Raw genomic sequence first — 16,311 nt, 5'->3', positions numbered from 1 at the left:
GGACCTAATGAAACTTCAAAGCTTTTGCACAGCAAAGGAAAGCATAAACAAGACGAAAAGACAACCCTCAGAATGGGAGAAAATATTTGCAAATAAAGCGACAGACAAAGGATTAATCTCCAAAATATACATGCAGCTCATGCAGCTCAATATCAAAAAAAAACAAACAACCCAATCCAAAAATGAGAAGACTTAAATAGACATTTCTCCAGAGAAGATACAGTTGACACATGTATACAATGAAATATTACTCAGCCATAAAAAGAAAGGAAATTGAGTTATTTGTAGTGAGGTAGATGGACCTAAAGTCTGTCATACAGAGTGAAGTAAGTCAGAAAAAGAAAAACAAATACCGTATGCTAACACATATATATGGAATCTAAAAACAAAACCAAAACCAAAATGGCTCAGAGGAACCTAGGGGCAGGACAGGCAGAAAGATGCAGACGTAGAGAATGGACTTGAGGACATGGGGAGGGGGAAGTGTAAGCTGGGACGAAGTGAGAGAGTGGCACGGACATATATACACTACCAAACGTAAAATAGATAGCTAGTGGGAAGCAGCCGCATAGCACAGGGAGATCAGCTCAGTGCTTTGTGACCACCTAGAGGGGTGGGATAGGGAGGGTGGGAGGGAGATGAAAGAGGGAGGGGATATGGGGATATATGTATACATATAGCTGATTCACTTTGTTATAAAGCAGAAATTAACACACCATTGTAAAGCAATTATACTCCAATAAAGATGTTAGGAAAAAAAAAAAAAAACCCAGAACTTTATTCTCCCACAGTTATGGAGGACAGAGTCTGAAACCAAGGTGTGTGCAGGGCTGTGGTCCCTGGGAGGTTCTAGGGGAGAATCCTTTCTTCTTCCTTCATCTGGAGGCTCCAGGTGTGGCAGCACTACTCCAATCTCATCCTCCGTCTTCACATAACTTTCTCCTCTTCTCTCTGTGTCTCTCTTTTGTGTGTCTCTTACAAGGATACTTTTCAGTGGGTTTAGGACCCATCAGATAATCCAGCTTGATTTTATCTCAAGATCTTTTACTGAATTACAGCTGCAAAGATATTGTTTCCAAATAAGCTCACATTCCCAGGTTTTGGGACATGGACATATCTTTTTAGGGGCCACCCTTCAACCCACTACATATTGTTATTCAGCCAGTCACAGCAACCTAGAAATTCTTTTTTTTTTTAATTATTTTATTTTTATTTGTTTAGTTTTTGGCCGAGTGGCTTGCGGGATCTTGGTTGCCTGACCAGGGATTGAACCCGGACCCTAGGCAGTGAGAGCCCAGAGTCCTAACCACTGGACCACCAGGGAATTCCCGCAAACCTAAAAATTCTTTTTAAAAAACAAAAAACTTACAGATGGTTTTAGTTTTTAAGTCGTTTTTTTCTTTTTCTCCTTATTTTACCTCCTCTAATATCTAACGAAAAGAATTGTCTCCAAGAGAACACTTAAAAACCAATAACTGCCTTTCACATGTGGAAATTTTGTGTTTTCAAGTCAAATGCTGTGATGCCAAAATCTTTCACCTAAAAAATGGAATGGTTAGTCTCCCAGAATTCTGCCTCTGACGTGGAGGAAAACCTTCTCATTTCTCCCCCATTGCCTCCTCACCTGCGATGTTTCTTGGAGTATTTTATGATAGAAAATTGATTTCAAGTATTTTGGAAACCTGAGTAAAGCTGGCCGATAGGTGTGACCCGGTGAAGTTGGGAAGTGAGAACTTCTCTGCGGAATTATTTTTCTGCGGAATCAGAGTGAGAACTGCGGGTGTGCCTGAGGGACTGTGTGGCTTTGCATTTGGCAGTTCATCCTTTGTCTCTGCCCTTCAGTCACTCCCTTTTTCAAGTTAGTTTTTTCACAAACAAACTTAGAAAATAAGAAATATTCTTAGGAAATAAGAATCAGACTCCTTTCTTCTTCTTAACTGAAGGGAAACCTTATTTCCTCTCCTGTTCTTCCCTAATCTCTCCCTCTCTCAAACTGCTGGAATGTTCTTGTAATGTCAGGTGGACCTGCCCCGGGTCAGTCACAAGTTCTTGTTCTCCTAGGCTGAGCTGGTTCACAGCCGCTCCTCTGGGTCCCAAGCTTCGGCAGCTCCCCAGCATGCTTTGCAAAAGTAGCAGAACCTTTGGGGACCTTCAAAAGGCCATTCACCCCAAGGTCCTGATGTAGTTTCAAATAAAAGGTGGGGGAGGGGAGAATATGATTGCATTTGGTTCCGTAAACTATCATCTCTCAGTGTGTTTGGAATAAGATGACCTTCAGTGGTTGTAGCCAAGGAGACGCCTGCATTTTGATTCCGTAGAAATGATTCATAGACTTTAGCTGACTGTGCACACGTGCCCACCGTAGCACAAGAAGGCATGGAAATGGCTGCAGTCGGGGAGCCTTTCCGTCTTTTCCCCTCAAAATGCCAGGACGATAGCCAGAATTAGCATTTGCGAGGAGCAATTGGCAGCTGCTTAGAGCACATAGATTCAAGAAGGAATAAATTTGTTTAGCTGGTGTATTCAGGACGGGATAGGCGTGCTGTGACATCCCAGTCTAGAACCTTCCAGACCCAAAGACCACGCGATCACCTGATGATCCCCTTTGCGCACTACAGCCTGTTTGCAGCAACACCTATAACAGGAGAGCTCAGTGTGCCCTTTCGAAACCGGGCGTCTAAGATGCAGTGATCTGATTTGATGCTGCAGCTGCTTTTATGCGTGTGTGACATTAAACATTTTCCGTCTCGCGTTGGCAGGCCTGAAAGCGGGAGATGAGATTCTTGAGATCAATAATCGCGCTGCGGGCACCCTGAATGCCTCCGTGCTCAAAGATTTCCTCGCGCAGCTGTCCCTGGGCCTCCTGGTGAGGACCTACCCCGAGCTGGAGGGAGAAACAGAGCTGCTGGGGAGCCCGCCCCTCCGGCTGGACGGCCCCGCCGACCTCAGCGAGAACCCTCTCGCCTTTCTCACCAGCAACACAGGTATGGCTGCGCACCGGGCTGCCCCTCGGAGGCTGCCCACGTGGCTTGCGTATTTCTGTGGATTTCCTGCATCTGGCAGGTCAGCTAAGATGTGTAAGATGAGCAGATTACTGAGCTTCCTGTCGAAATTTCAAAGGGGCCAGGAACTCTTGAGCCGGTGGGTCTGCTGTTTGGCTGCAATGGAAAGCTTTGTCGTGCTGCTCTTGTTGGTCATTTGGGAGAAAGATACGTGGGTAGAGGCCACTGTCTCTTGGCTGTGGACGAGAGTTGGAGACACAGAAGTGCCAGGAGTCACTTAAGATGCTGGGGCTCTTGGTGCTATCTTCCCTGCCGTCCACGGCACCATCACCCAGCCCTGCTTTTCCTTCTGTGGAAGAGGAAGATGTGGGGTGAGATGGCCAGAGCAGAAATGTGCCCAGAACTGGTGTTTGGTCAACTTTTCTCTTGGGCCCTCGTGACCTAGAGTCTGGACAAGAGCCCATCGGTGGAACCCCCTGCCCTGCCCCATCTGCCACTTCTCCTGTTTACACGTTTCTTCCCACTCCATCTGGCAACTTTATGCTCATTCAGAAAGGAACAGCTTGAATGCTCCCTGCCCCGGGGAGCCTTCCTGGCACCCCACCAAGCTCCTCAGGACCCTGCGAAGACATCTTTCATGTGGGCCCTGCTCCTCTTACACTCTTCTTACTTGCTTGCATCTCTCTCCTGAGTTTGTTTCCTGGTACGAGGCTTAGGTTTTCTTCACTTTGCTACACAGGCGCCCATTCTTGTTCAGCGGGAGAATCAGGGAGCAAGCCCATAGGGGAACAGATACTGCTGTCACTTATCTCACCATGACCTGGTTCTAGAGTTGGGCTTGATTTGGTAAGCTGGGGTTTGGGATTTATTTTCTCTTTAAAACTCGGGTTAAAAGAAGTCTTCATTTTCCACTTCTGAGTGTAGGTACTCTGAGTATTCTTATTTTTCGAAGTCCCTTCTGAAGCTTGGCTTGGTAAGAATAAATCACAGGCGGACGCCTTGTGACAGTTCATCCTTTTATTGGATGGTTCCCTAGGAGAATTTGACAAGTTGAGGCTCGAGAGAATCAATCACACTTAGTTACTGTTGACTTCTGACTCATTTTGTCATTGCAGTACCCACACGCCAATCACATCTTTAGAAAAGGGCCCCAGGGAGCTGTGTACCCTTTAAAAAATTTTTTTTTAATTTTTTATTGAAGTACAGTTGAATTACAATGTTGTGTTCATTACTGCTGTACAGCAAAGTGACTCAGTGATACATATATATATATACATTCTTTTTCATATTCTTTCCTCTTATGGTTTATCACAGGATATTGAATATAGAACCTTGTTGTTTATCCATTCTATATATAATAGCTTACGCCTGCTAACCCCAAACTCCCACTCCACCCCTCCCCCGCCTCCCTTCCCCTTGGCAACAACCAGTCTGTTCTGTATGTCCCTGATTTTGTTTCTGTTTCACAGATAGGTCCATTTGTGTCATATTTTAGATTCCACATATAAGTGATATCATATGGTATTTGTCTTTATCTAACCAGGGAGCTGTGTACCCTTCATGATAGGGAATGGATACCATGAAGGTTGTTCTTTTATGTGACCACAAGATGGCAGGCTCAATCCCGTAAAACTCCTTTCACAGTGGTTTCTGTAAAATGACTGAGTAAGGCGTGTTGTGTTAGATTAGGTTATTGAAAGGACTTTATAAGGTCTGGATGTACATACTACAAACAACAGTGTGTACTCAACCTTTTTTGGATGTTTTTTTCCTGTCTGAGCCCTTCCTGTGGGTTATGGATATAAAGTAGGTGTTGGCAAACTAAGACCCACTGGCCAAACCCAGACTATGGCCTGTTTCTGTGAATAAAGTTTTATTAGAACACGGTCACGCCCATTCATTGATGTTTTGTCTCTGGCTGCTTTCCCATCACAATGGCAGAGTTGAGTAGTTATGACTGGGACTCATGGTCTGCAAGGCTGAAAATATTTACTATCTGGCCCTTTACAGACCCCTGATATAAAGTGTGATTGCTCAGGATTTGTTCCTTTAAACACAATCATAGTTTTGATATATTTCTTTCTTTTGAGAAAAGATTTGTGTATGTGTGCGTGTGTTTGCACACGCACACAGTTTGCCAAGTTTTAAAACCTTTTATTAAATTTTTCTTTTAATTTAAAAATGTGTTTGTACATAGGTGTCTGGGGAATATGAGTATATTTTGTATATATAGCCCTATCCTGTCAGCAGCTGACCTTACATCCTCCTTCAGACCAGACACCTTGGTAATCTGCATGCTACATCCACTGAACCTACTGTTGTTTAAACCACATTAAAACTTTCATTTTGGAATCATCGTAGAAGATTTAGTTATTTGTTTCCAGATCATAACTTGGAACTGACATTTCTTAAGTATTTGCTCTGTCTGTCCCAGACATTAATCTGGATGTGGAAGGCTATAATGATGACTATGACATGATTCTGTTCTCATACTTAACATTTTAGTGTAGTCCTTTGTTTTTTAATTGCTTCACCTTTTAATATTTTGTAGGGATCAAAAATCCTTCAGAGCCAAGTGTGCGTGGTCAAGTTAGGTAATCTACTTGGTTCAGGAATACAGCATGAAAGTAAAGTCACAGTGTGGGTTTTCTGGAAAGTTTCTAAGTTGGTTTCAACATTAATAAGTTCCAGAAGAATTCTCAGATGCTCTCAGTAGTGGCGGCCCCATCAGACTGCCTGGAAGCAAGCAGTCACTCAGGCTCCCCACCTGGGTCTCAGCGTGTCTGCCTCCTGGTTGCTGCCATTTCCTAGTCCCTATTTACCAGTGCAAGATAAAAGAGGGGGCAAGTAAACAGGATAAAATAACCTGAAAGATGGTTCCATAATGAGGCAGTGTGCACAGACAGCTGCAATGACAATAGAAAACAACTGAGAAAGTGTGTACAATGGGCAGGCTGGACTATAGCCTTCATCTAAATATAGAAGTAACTAAAAATAAGAAGCCTCCGGAGTGACGGATTTGAGGTTTGATGTCGGGACCATCTTAGGGTGGTCATAGTGGATGTGAGGCAGCCTTGATGGAGGGCCTGGCCGTGTCCACAGGCACCCTGGCTGGTGCCTGTCTGTAGGAGGCTGGTGCCCGTCTGTAGGAGGCTGGGCCTGTGGAATTCTGATTGAAATATGTGATTAGCTTTCCGGGCTGGATTATTTCTGAAGCCTCTTTTATGGAGAGGTTTGTTTCCTCGAGGTAGAAATATCACTACCTAGTGGCCAAGAGTGGGCTCTGGAACCAGGTTCCTTGGGAATGAGTCCTATGTTTATGTTTCTTAGCTTCATGACTTTGAACAGATTATGCTTAATCTCTCTGTGCCCCGTGTCCTTGTGCACAAAATGGGGATCGTACCACACCACTGTCAAACGCGGTTGTTGTGAGGAATGACTGAGTGAGGTGTTTAGAATATGTTCTAAGAGGTACTCAAATGTTATGCATTCAAAGCACAGTCTCTTGTGGGGATGGGAAGATTCTCTAGCTAGTAACCAGAGGCTGCTCGGTTTTGATTTCCTCACTGCCCTCTCTTCCACTTCAATCTGCACCAGGTGGATTGTCTGATAACTAAGTTTATGAAGTATACTTAAGGTAGTTTCCTTCCCCAGGTAGAAAGAAGTAGATTCTGCAGTCTAGAAGGCTGAGACCCCTGGGCCCCTTTTCAGAGATCAGGGTTCCCTTGGTCTGAGGTCGGGGCTGTGTTTGCACGTGTTAGATGGTTGCTTAAAAATCCTTAGGTGATTCTAACGTGCAACTAAGATTGGAGGCTACTCCCTTAGGTCACCGACTATTCTTGGTTATTGATCCTCTTTTTTTCATCTGGGTGGCATGGTAAGATGATTGGAATCTTATTGTCCCATGCAGACCATCTACAGGGGTGTTTGTGGATAACATTCTGTGGTCTGCTTCATTGAGATTTCTGTAATGCCGACCTGGTAGGTAAACTCCTTTATCCTCCTCTTCCTCGGTATAGGAGGGACACGTGATGACTGGATTGCCGTGTTGGCTTGGAAAGCCAGGGACTGGAGAATAGATTCCATCCTAAGTGTTCTCTCAATAAGACTCAGTTTCCATTCTTGGCCATTGGCCATCCACGTGTCCTTGCTGAAATCTTCCTGGGGCTATTCATCTTTTTTCTTTTTCTTTTTCTTTTTTTTTTTTCTGACAGTTGTTTAGGGACAGACTGGTAAGAAAATGGGGGAAGAGGGTCCAGGCAAAAAGCTAGTTCCTTCAGTGGCTATTATTTTAGAAAGAGCCTGAAGTGAAGGGGAAGCTGGCATAGGAAGTTGCAAAACTGTTTCTGTGAGCTTTCCAAAAAGCCTCTGTAATGTTCCTGTGTGATTTATTTTGAATACTGATCTCATCTGGTGCTACTGACATTTGGGGCCAGATAATTCTTTGTTGTGGGAGGCTGTCCTGTGCCTTCACGTTAGCAGTATTCCTACAGATAACTCTCAGCTAGTCGTTTTTAACCCCCTCCCCCCAAGTTGTGTCAAAAATAATCTTCAGACATTGCTAAATGTCCCCACAGGGGCAAAGTCTCCAGTTGAAAGCACTGGCCTGGTTGATGTATATACCTACACTCCCCAGTTAGGGAACTGTTACAGTGAACGTCAATATAGGAAAGCAGGGCTTCCCTGGTGGTGCAGTGGTTGAGAGTCCACCTGCCGATGCAGGGGACACGGGTTCTATGCCTAAATCTAGATCTAAAATTATTTTAAAAATAAGTTTCAGAAAAACAAAAGCCCCCAATTTTATGCAAGTTATAAAAATCATAATTCAAGGGGCAAACATGGTATCTTTCCAAGGCTTCAAAATGTCTGTTTGTCTCTAAGTTCTGTCCTTAAGGCTCACATTCATTTGACTTTAGCACTGGTTTCTACCTGTTAAAGACAATTAGGGCCAGCCTTGGGTTTGGAGAGTCAGCCCCCTTGATCTTACTCTGTCTGATGCTGAGTGAAAGATGGCAATCCACAGTGAGCACAGATAGCCCTCCTGCAGGAAGTAGATGAAGCACCCTTTGCTGTAACAGGAAAGGCTTCTGTGACAGCCAGGAGAGCCAAGGCATCTTGGTCAGAGCAAGGAGTCGTTAAGCACTCAGCAGCCTTTGATTTGCCAGGCAGTGCTTGCTTCCCTGCAGTGCCTGTGAAATGCAAGGTTCTATCTTGGGCTGATGTTCCGTGCGGATTGTCTGGTGCTCCATTCTGCAAACAGAAGACAACCAGACAGCAGGAGGGGCAGCCAAGAAAGAGGAACTGCACAGATTTACCTTCCTACAAACAGATATGGTCCCATTCTCCAGATTCACTGAAGTCTCACATATACCAGTAGCACATGGCCTTCTAGTTGTTTGTTGATAAAATGTGGAGCCATGTGCGTTTCGTAAACTGTCTGTGTGCGATGCTTATCGTCACACAGCACATGGCCCACTTCTGTGGGCCCTGCTAGGGAAACCCTAACACCTAGTCCTGACTTCCAGCTGCATTTGATTAATGACACCCGTTGAGTCCTGTGTGTGGAAAAAAATGTCGGTTCAGAGATTAAGAGCCTCCATCTGTATCATTTTAAAGAACGTTAGTGGATTATATATTATTTGAGTTTCACAACAAGCTGATAGGATTGGGAAGGGCTATATCTACAGTTTTTATGGATTAAAAAAATGTTCTCTGGAGAGAAACAGACACTGGGGTTTTGTGAAATTTGGTTGGAAAGAAGTTATTATTTGTCTCCCAAGTTAAAATTGTAGTGTTTTTCCTTTTTTTTTTCATAGTGTATATTTAGCTCTCCCCAGTTTTTTTTTCCTTTATAAATTGTTTCGGTTTTGTTTTCTTAGCTTGGGGGAGGGGCAGGTGTTTATGCTGATCTTATATGAGTGTGTCTATGGAATTCTTATTCTTATATGACAGTAAAATGGCTGAAAAGCAAATTGCTTAATGATGAGATTCCAGCTAAATGTCTTTATTGGCCACGTCTAACCTTTTCTTACTCCCTTCCCCTCAGTCGTTTTTTTCACTCAATAACCAGTTATGATTGGTTCCTCTTCGGAAATGTTTGAATTGGAGAATCTGCTAGTTTAACTTACATTGTTCATGTATCTCATAAGGCAAAGATTTTTTTCCTTCCTCCATTAAATTCTTGGTGAATGCATCTCATCCAAGTAAATCAAAGATAAATCAAAATGTAAGCTTACATTCATGTGTTTGTACTGCCCCTGACCTCATTGTTGTCTATCCGGCTAATGGTGAGTGGGACGTGCTAGCAGCAAAGGTTTCCTCAGTCACAAAACAATCACATTATGATGTGAAAATAATTTGAAGAAGCAGAGAAATGATCACACCTGTTCACAACAATGAACGTTATTTATGGCAGCTTTTGAGATAGTCTGTAGGTCCTGTCCTGCTGGGCCTCAGCCCTGTCCTGTACTGCCTCATTCTCTGAGACTGTCCACCCACTGTTCGTCTTTTTTTTTTTTTTAATTGGGGTAGAACTGACATATAACATTATATTAGTTTCAGGTGTACAACATCATGATTTGATATTTGTATACATTGCAAAATGATCACCACAATGTCTAGTTAACATCCATCACCACACATAGTTACAATGTTTTTTCTTGTGATGAGAACTTTTGAGATCTACTTTCTTAGCAAATCTCAAATATACAACATAGCATTAACTATAGTCGTCATGCTATACATGACATCCCCAGGACTTATGCATTACAGCTGTAAATTTATACCTTTTGACCCATTTCACGCACCTGCCCCCCAACCCCCTACCTCTGACAACCCCTAATCTGTTCTCTGTATCTGTGAGGGTTTTTTTGTTTGTTTTTGTTTTGCTTGTTTTGTTTTAGATTCCACACATAAGTGAGATCATACAGTATTTGCTTTTCTCTGACTGACTTATTTCCCTTAAGCATAATGCCCTCAAGGTCCATCCATGTTTTTACAAAGAGTAGATTTCCTTCCTTTTTATGGCTGAATAATTCTCCAGTGTATACCCCCGCTCATCCTTTGTCTCTTTAGTTTTGGCTCTGCTTCCTCTCTGTGCTGCCACGCGTTAACTGGCGCCTCTTTTATGCCAGGTGGTGATGTGCTAAGTGCTGGGCATAGAGTGAAGTGGGACGGGAAGTTCCCTGCTTTGATTACTTCCTCAACCACCTCTCAGCCTTGTCTTCAGCTTTCTGGAGCTGTCTGCATGTGTACTGGTAATTAAATGGGGACAGCTACCTCCACCACAAAGGGAATAATCCCTTCAGGGTCTTCTCTTAGAGGAAGGTTTCTTGTGGTAAAGGAAGAGTAGGAAGTCGCAAATCTGTGTTTGTATGGGGTTGCATAGAAACTCAACAATGGTGTTCTATAAGCCTCTTCAGCTGGAAAGTGTTCAGAGAAGGCCTTGAAGTGTGAGAGCAAAAACAGGACTTTTTCCTGGTTTGGATTCCCTGTTCCTGCCATGCCAGTGTCTCTCTTCAGCATTCTTGAAGGGCACCACTGTCAATTCCTGCCTCTCTGGCTCTCTTAGATGACTAAGTTCCCCCTAACCATGTGTTGGCTATCTACTGCTATGTAACAAACCACCCAAAACAACCATTTAATTTGCTCACTGTGCTCAGCAGTTTGGGCGGGGCTCAGCTGGACGGTTGTTCTGCTCTCCTTGCCTCAGTCACTCTTGTGACTTTGTCATCTCGGCTTGGCTGGGGCTGGTTTAAGATGGCCTTAGTCACATATTTGGTGATTGGTTGGCTGGACCCCTCTTTCCTTGAGGTCTCTCATCCTCGATAAACTAGCTTGGGGGTTTCATTGTATGGTGGGTCCAGGGTTCCTGGGGGACCAGACAAGAACCTGCAAAGCCACTTGTAGCCTTAGCTCAGAAGGCTTCATATATCACCACTTATGTCACATTCTGTTGGCCCAAACAAGTCACAAACCAGGCCAACCCAAATTCATGGGGTGGGGTCATTGACACAAAGATCCGTGCTTAAAGGGATGGGAGGAATCATCACTGTCATCTTTGCCAATTGTCTACCACAACTGCATTGCCTTTTCTCTTTCTCTCCTATTTTATTAATTTTTATCTTCAGTTAAAGGCAGAAGCATAGCTAACAGGGTAAAAAAAGAATATATACTGTAGAATCAGATAGACCCACAGTTATTGATTCATAGGACTTCTTTTATATTCTAGATATTAATATTTTTTGCCAGTTATATGTGTTGAAGATAACTTTTCTCAGTCTATAATGTATCTTGTTGCCTTTATGGTGCCTTTTGACAAAGAAAAGTTTTTAATTTTAGTAAAATCTGATTTTCTATCTCATAGGATTTGTGCTTTTTATATCCTGTTTAAGAAATCCTTCTCTCTCCCCTGGGCAACAAACGTTTTCTTCTATATTTCCTTCTGAAAGATTTATAGTTTGGACTGTTCACTTTCTGGTTTATGCCTCCCTGGTACTGATTCTTATGAATGATGTGAGTTAGGGTTCAGCTTTTTATTTTCCCATGTGGGTAATCTGCTGTCCTAGCCACATTATCAAATGTTCCATTCTTTTCCCCTGGATCTGCAGTGACACATCTGCTGTACATCACACTTCCATACACGGGTGGGGCTGTTTCTGGGACTCTCTGTTCTGTTAGCCTGTCTTCTTGCTAATTCTGCACTGCCTTATATTATTGTAACTTTAAATACATTTTGATATCTGGTAGGGAAAGTATCCCAGTCTTGTTTTTCTTCTCTAAAACTGTCTTTGGTATTACTAGCCTTTTGCTCTTTCATAACAAATTTAGTTCCAAAAATAATGCTGCCAGTGTGGTCTGTCTGAATTCGGATTCTTTGGCATTTGTTGAGATTTGTGTTATGGCCTCATATGTGGGCTCTTTGCATAAACTGCTAATCCTTGTGAATAGGGTTTAAAATTCATGGATCAAGCATAATAATTCTTGATGTTTACATCTTCTATAGTCTGACTAAATCTATTTTGTGTGGCATTTGGAGAGCGTTCTTTACGTTTGCCTAATATATTTTCCATCCCTATACTTTCAGTCTTCTGTGTCTTTTTGTTTAGGTCTATCTCTTGCCTATAAGCATATAGGTGGGGCTTTGTATGACATTATTTTGGTTTTTATCTAAACATGAAGTTTAAATATTGAGTTTAGTCTACATTACATTTATTTGGAAGATCCATGTATTTTGTCTCACTTCTATCATCGTATTTTGCTGTCTTCATCTTGTTTGTTCTTCCTTCCCTTTCCTGTACTCTCTTTTGGCTGAATTTCTAAACTCCACTTTCCCCTTTCAACTTATACAGTCTAATTCTTTTCTTTTAGTGGTTGGCCTTAAAATTTTAACATGATTTCTAACAAAACAAGACCAAATTCTTTTTACTTCTCACTTGAAGCATAAAAGGACCATGAAATGGTTTAAATACAATCACCCACCATTGCTTTAGTTTCATCTTGTATGTTTTACCTCCAAATGCCTTTTTGGATGTGTGTGGAGTGTTGTTTTATACACTACGACTTGCCTATGTGAATATCAGCTCTCTATTTATCTCTCTGGTAACCTCGTATACCAGATTATACATGTGCGCGTGTGTGTATATATGTTTTCCCACCCGAAGTACATCCTTTAGAGAATTTTTTTTTTAGCGAGGTTCTGTATTAGTAAACTTTCTCACTCTTTGTCAAATGATTTTTATTATATTTTTCTTCTTGAATACTATTTTAGCTTGAAATACAATCGTGTTGATAGTTTGAGCATTTGAGAACTTCTGTGCTCTAGTGAGATAATGTCTTCAGATAGGCCTTCCTAGCTTCTTTCTTCAACTCTTATTCTTATCCATTGAGTATTTAATTTCAGTGATTATAGTTCTTATTTCTAAAAAATTTACTAATTTACCTGGTCTTTTTTGAAAGTCTCTCTTTTCCTGTCCCCTGCCCCCCTTTTTTTAAAGCGTACTCGTTTGACAATCTATCTGATAATTGCGGTATTATTCCTTGGGAGTCTTGTTGTGGCTGTTGCTTCTCCCTCGTGGGGACTTGGTTCTCCTGTGTTTATAATAATGGATTATAGGTTCTTGTTTGACCCAGCTTATGTGTGTCTGACCATTAATATGATCCCATCATTAAGGATGAATCCCTCTAGAGCAGACTTGTTTTGGCTTCCGCCAGATGCCCTTGGAATACAAATTTAGAACAACTTTATGGCAATTTTTCATTTTGAGGATCACGGACTGAATTCCTGTATTGAAGTCCTAACCCCTGATGTGAGGGTTATTAGGAGTTGGGGGCCGTTGGGAGGTAATTAAGTTTAGACGAAGTTATGAGCTGGATTAGTGTCCTTGTAAGAAGAGGAAGAGAGACCAGGGTTCACCCCCTCTCTCCTTGCACACACAAAGAGCGGTCATGTAGGTGCCCAGTGAGGTGGTGGCCATCTGCAAGCCAGGGAAAGGGCCTCACCAAGGAAAGAATCTGCTGGCACCCTGATCTTTGACTTCCAGCCTCCAGAACTAAGAGAAATAAATGTCTGTTGTTTAAGCAACCCAGTCTGCAATCCTAGTTACAGCAGCCTGAGCAGACTAAGACATTGGAGTCCCCAGAATGTAGGACATAGTGTAAATTTGAATCTCAAAACACCCGTGCAGCCAGGCTGTGGTTGTCACCTCCAAGTAGAAACCCTTCTTCCTCCATCCCCACTCATCCCAGAGTATGGGCAGAGTTAAATCAGCTTCCTTTTTCCTTCTTTTTTTTTTTTTCTCTTTTGCCAGTGAGTACTTTTGAAAAAAAATCTTTTTGAGTCTTTTTGGGGTAAAAGTGTAGCCCTTCAAAGGAACCATATGAATGTGGGAGATTTGATTCTAACTCTCCAGTTTGTACTGACCCAACAGTTGTTTTCTGTCTCACGGCTTCACAGTTGACACCAAAGGCTCCAGGACTGTGGTTCCCAAGCTGAGATGGTGTTCTGCTGTTGGGCTCTGTAGGGGTGTGTGTTTGATTGTCACAGTGACTGCGGAGTGCTCAAGGTACTTAGAACCCAGGAGCCTGGCGGGTTGGGGGGGGGGGTGGCTAGTGCCCTGTGTACCTGCCATGTGTACAGTTTTCCTCCTAAACGTTTTCCCCTCCTGACACCAACAGGTTCCCGCTCCCTTTGGGAAACACTGCTCTAGGGTTTGGAGTTTGGGGACTGATGGATTACTCAGCACTGCCATGGCTTTGGGACTGGCCCACCCCTCCTGCTTCCTTTGTCTTCTTCATTTTGGGCTCTGGGGACTTCTTGGAGCTCAGCTTTATGTTTAAAAAGGATTTGGGGAGACTTCCCTGGTGGTCCAGTGGTTAAGACTCTGTGCTTCCACTGCAAAGGGCACGGGTTCAGTCCCTGGTCAGAGAACTATCCGCATGCTGCATGGTGCAGCCAAAAAAATAATAATAATGGGGCTTCCCTGGTGGCGCAGTGGTTGAGAGTCCACCTGCCGGTGGGGCGGACACGAGTTCGTGCTCCGGTCCGGGAGGATCCTGCGTGCCGCGGAGCGGCTGGGCCCGTGGGCCAAGGCCGCTGGGCCCGCGCGTCCGGAGCCTGTGCTCCGCAGCGGGAGAGGCCACAGCAGTGAGAGGCCTGCGTACCGCAAAAACGAAAACAAAAACAAAAACAAAAAATAATAATAATGAAAAAAATATAAAAAGAATTTTGTTCTATTTTATTGATACTTAGAATTTCTAAGTGTTTTGTAGAATTAGGGTTTTTTTGCTTCCTTTTTAGGATACCTGACCCACGGTATTGTTAACAATGAAAATCCTTTCATTCCTTTTCCCACTATTTTGTGAGCAACCTCTAGAGCCCAGGCATTATGATAAACAGTGAAGATATGCAGGGTCACAGTGTTTGGCTGCACCATCTGGGGGTCGCCATTATGCAGATTACAGCGTGAAGGTGACCTTGTGTACAGCCTCACCACCCTGCTTAGTGCTGAGGGAGCGTGGTTCCTGCCATCTCAGAGCTTAACGCTGTCCAAATCTTCCCCTTCTTTCTAGCCCCAGAATCTAGGTCATTGCCCCCATTTAAAGTATTCAATCACTCTTTTTTCCTCTGGTGGTGACTGTGTGACATTGTTGATATCCACCAAGTTAAGCGGGCCTCTCTCTTGGATGGCTCCCACCATGTTATTGAGTGAGCAAGTGATTAAAAGAAGTGCAAGAAAATCGTAGAGCCAGAACTCTGCGACTAGGTGCGGGGAGGCGAGGGGGTTCGGACAGAAACTTACAAACCATAGAAGGTAGGCATTCGCTTCATTGGTGCTTCATTCCAGAGGAGGGGAAGGGGACCACAGGACGCAGCCTTGGAGCGAGGTTTGCTCAGGGATTGGCTTCTTTCCTTAGTTTCCCAACCAACCTAGAATTTGATCAGAAAGTCATGCTAAACAGCTTGTGACTGTAACCGTGTCTTTGGAATAAGGCAGCCTCTTTGCAGACTGAGGCTTTCATCCAAAGAGTCAGAAAGTGGCTCCTTCTCTTCTCTTCTCTTTCTTCCCTTCTCTTCTTCTCGTCTTTCTTCCCTTCTCTCTCATCGGGTTAGCGTGATGGTGCTGTAGTCCCTGACCCAGTGCCTGACATATTCTGAGATAATGGTCATCAAACCACTGTCTTATCAGACTAGCTAGAGGTTTGTAAATATACTAGAGACTTGTTATTCCAAGTGTGGACCATGGACCTCTTGATCGATAACATCTTGGAGCTTGTAAAAAATGCAGAATCATAGGTCCAACCATATACCTACTGAATCTGAATCTGTATAACGTGAACCCCCAGGCAGTTCAGATGCTCTTTAAATCTGAGAATCCCCCCAGAGGAAAGAGATCTTAATGTTCTCTTCCCCACTGCAGGGGGCTACCATAGCCAACCACTGTAGTAGGGACTTGGTAAAATAGGAAAGAAAGTTGCCTGCACTTTTGCATACATAGAATATGGTGAGAAGAGTGGGTGAAGTTTGCCAGGTAATCTATATGAAAGTTATTATTTTCTTAGTGTTCTTCTCAGAATGGTTTATTCAGTTATTTTAGCAATGAAGTAATTGATCCAGCAATTAATTTGATTATAAATCAATCAAATAATTTGATTTTATTTAAATTTTATTTCATAGATAGATGGATAGTAAATTATTGTCTTAGTCAGCTGGGGTTGCTGTGACAGAATGCCACAGATTGGGTGGCTGAAACGACAGATATTTATTTCTCACAGTTTTGGAGGCTGGGAAGTTCAAGATCAGGGTTCCAGC

General features: G+C 43.1%; 1 protein-coding gene across 2 annotated transcripts in view; it reads left to right on the top strand.

The window, feature by feature from the left end:
- TIAM1 (TIAM Rac1 associated GEF 1) overlaps positions 1 to 16,311 on the top strand; it is a 206,116-nt gene that overhangs the window by 145,340 nt on the left and 44,465 nt on the right. For both annotated transcript variants that reach the window (XM_024758201.1, XM_024758200.1), the window contains one exon: positions 2,760 to 2,984. In XM_024758201.1, the coding sequence (XP_024613969.1) occupies positions 2,760 to 2,984 (225 nt within the window). The remainder of the gene's footprint in view (positions 1 to 2,759; positions 2,985 to 16,311) is intronic.

This window comes from Neophocaena asiaeorientalis, unplaced genomic scaffold (assembly GCF_003031525.2).
Source record: "Neophocaena asiaeorientalis asiaeorientalis breed wild unplaced genomic scaffold, Neophocaena_asiaeorientalis_V1.1 scaffold45, whole genome shotgun sequence".
Classification (NCBI taxonomy): domain Eukaryota; kingdom Metazoa; phylum Chordata; class Mammalia; order Artiodactyla; family Phocoenidae; genus Neophocaena; species Neophocaena asiaeorientalis.
The sequence above is the reverse complement of the archived record's forward strand: the minus strand, read 5'-3'. Positions and strand labels throughout refer to the sequence as shown.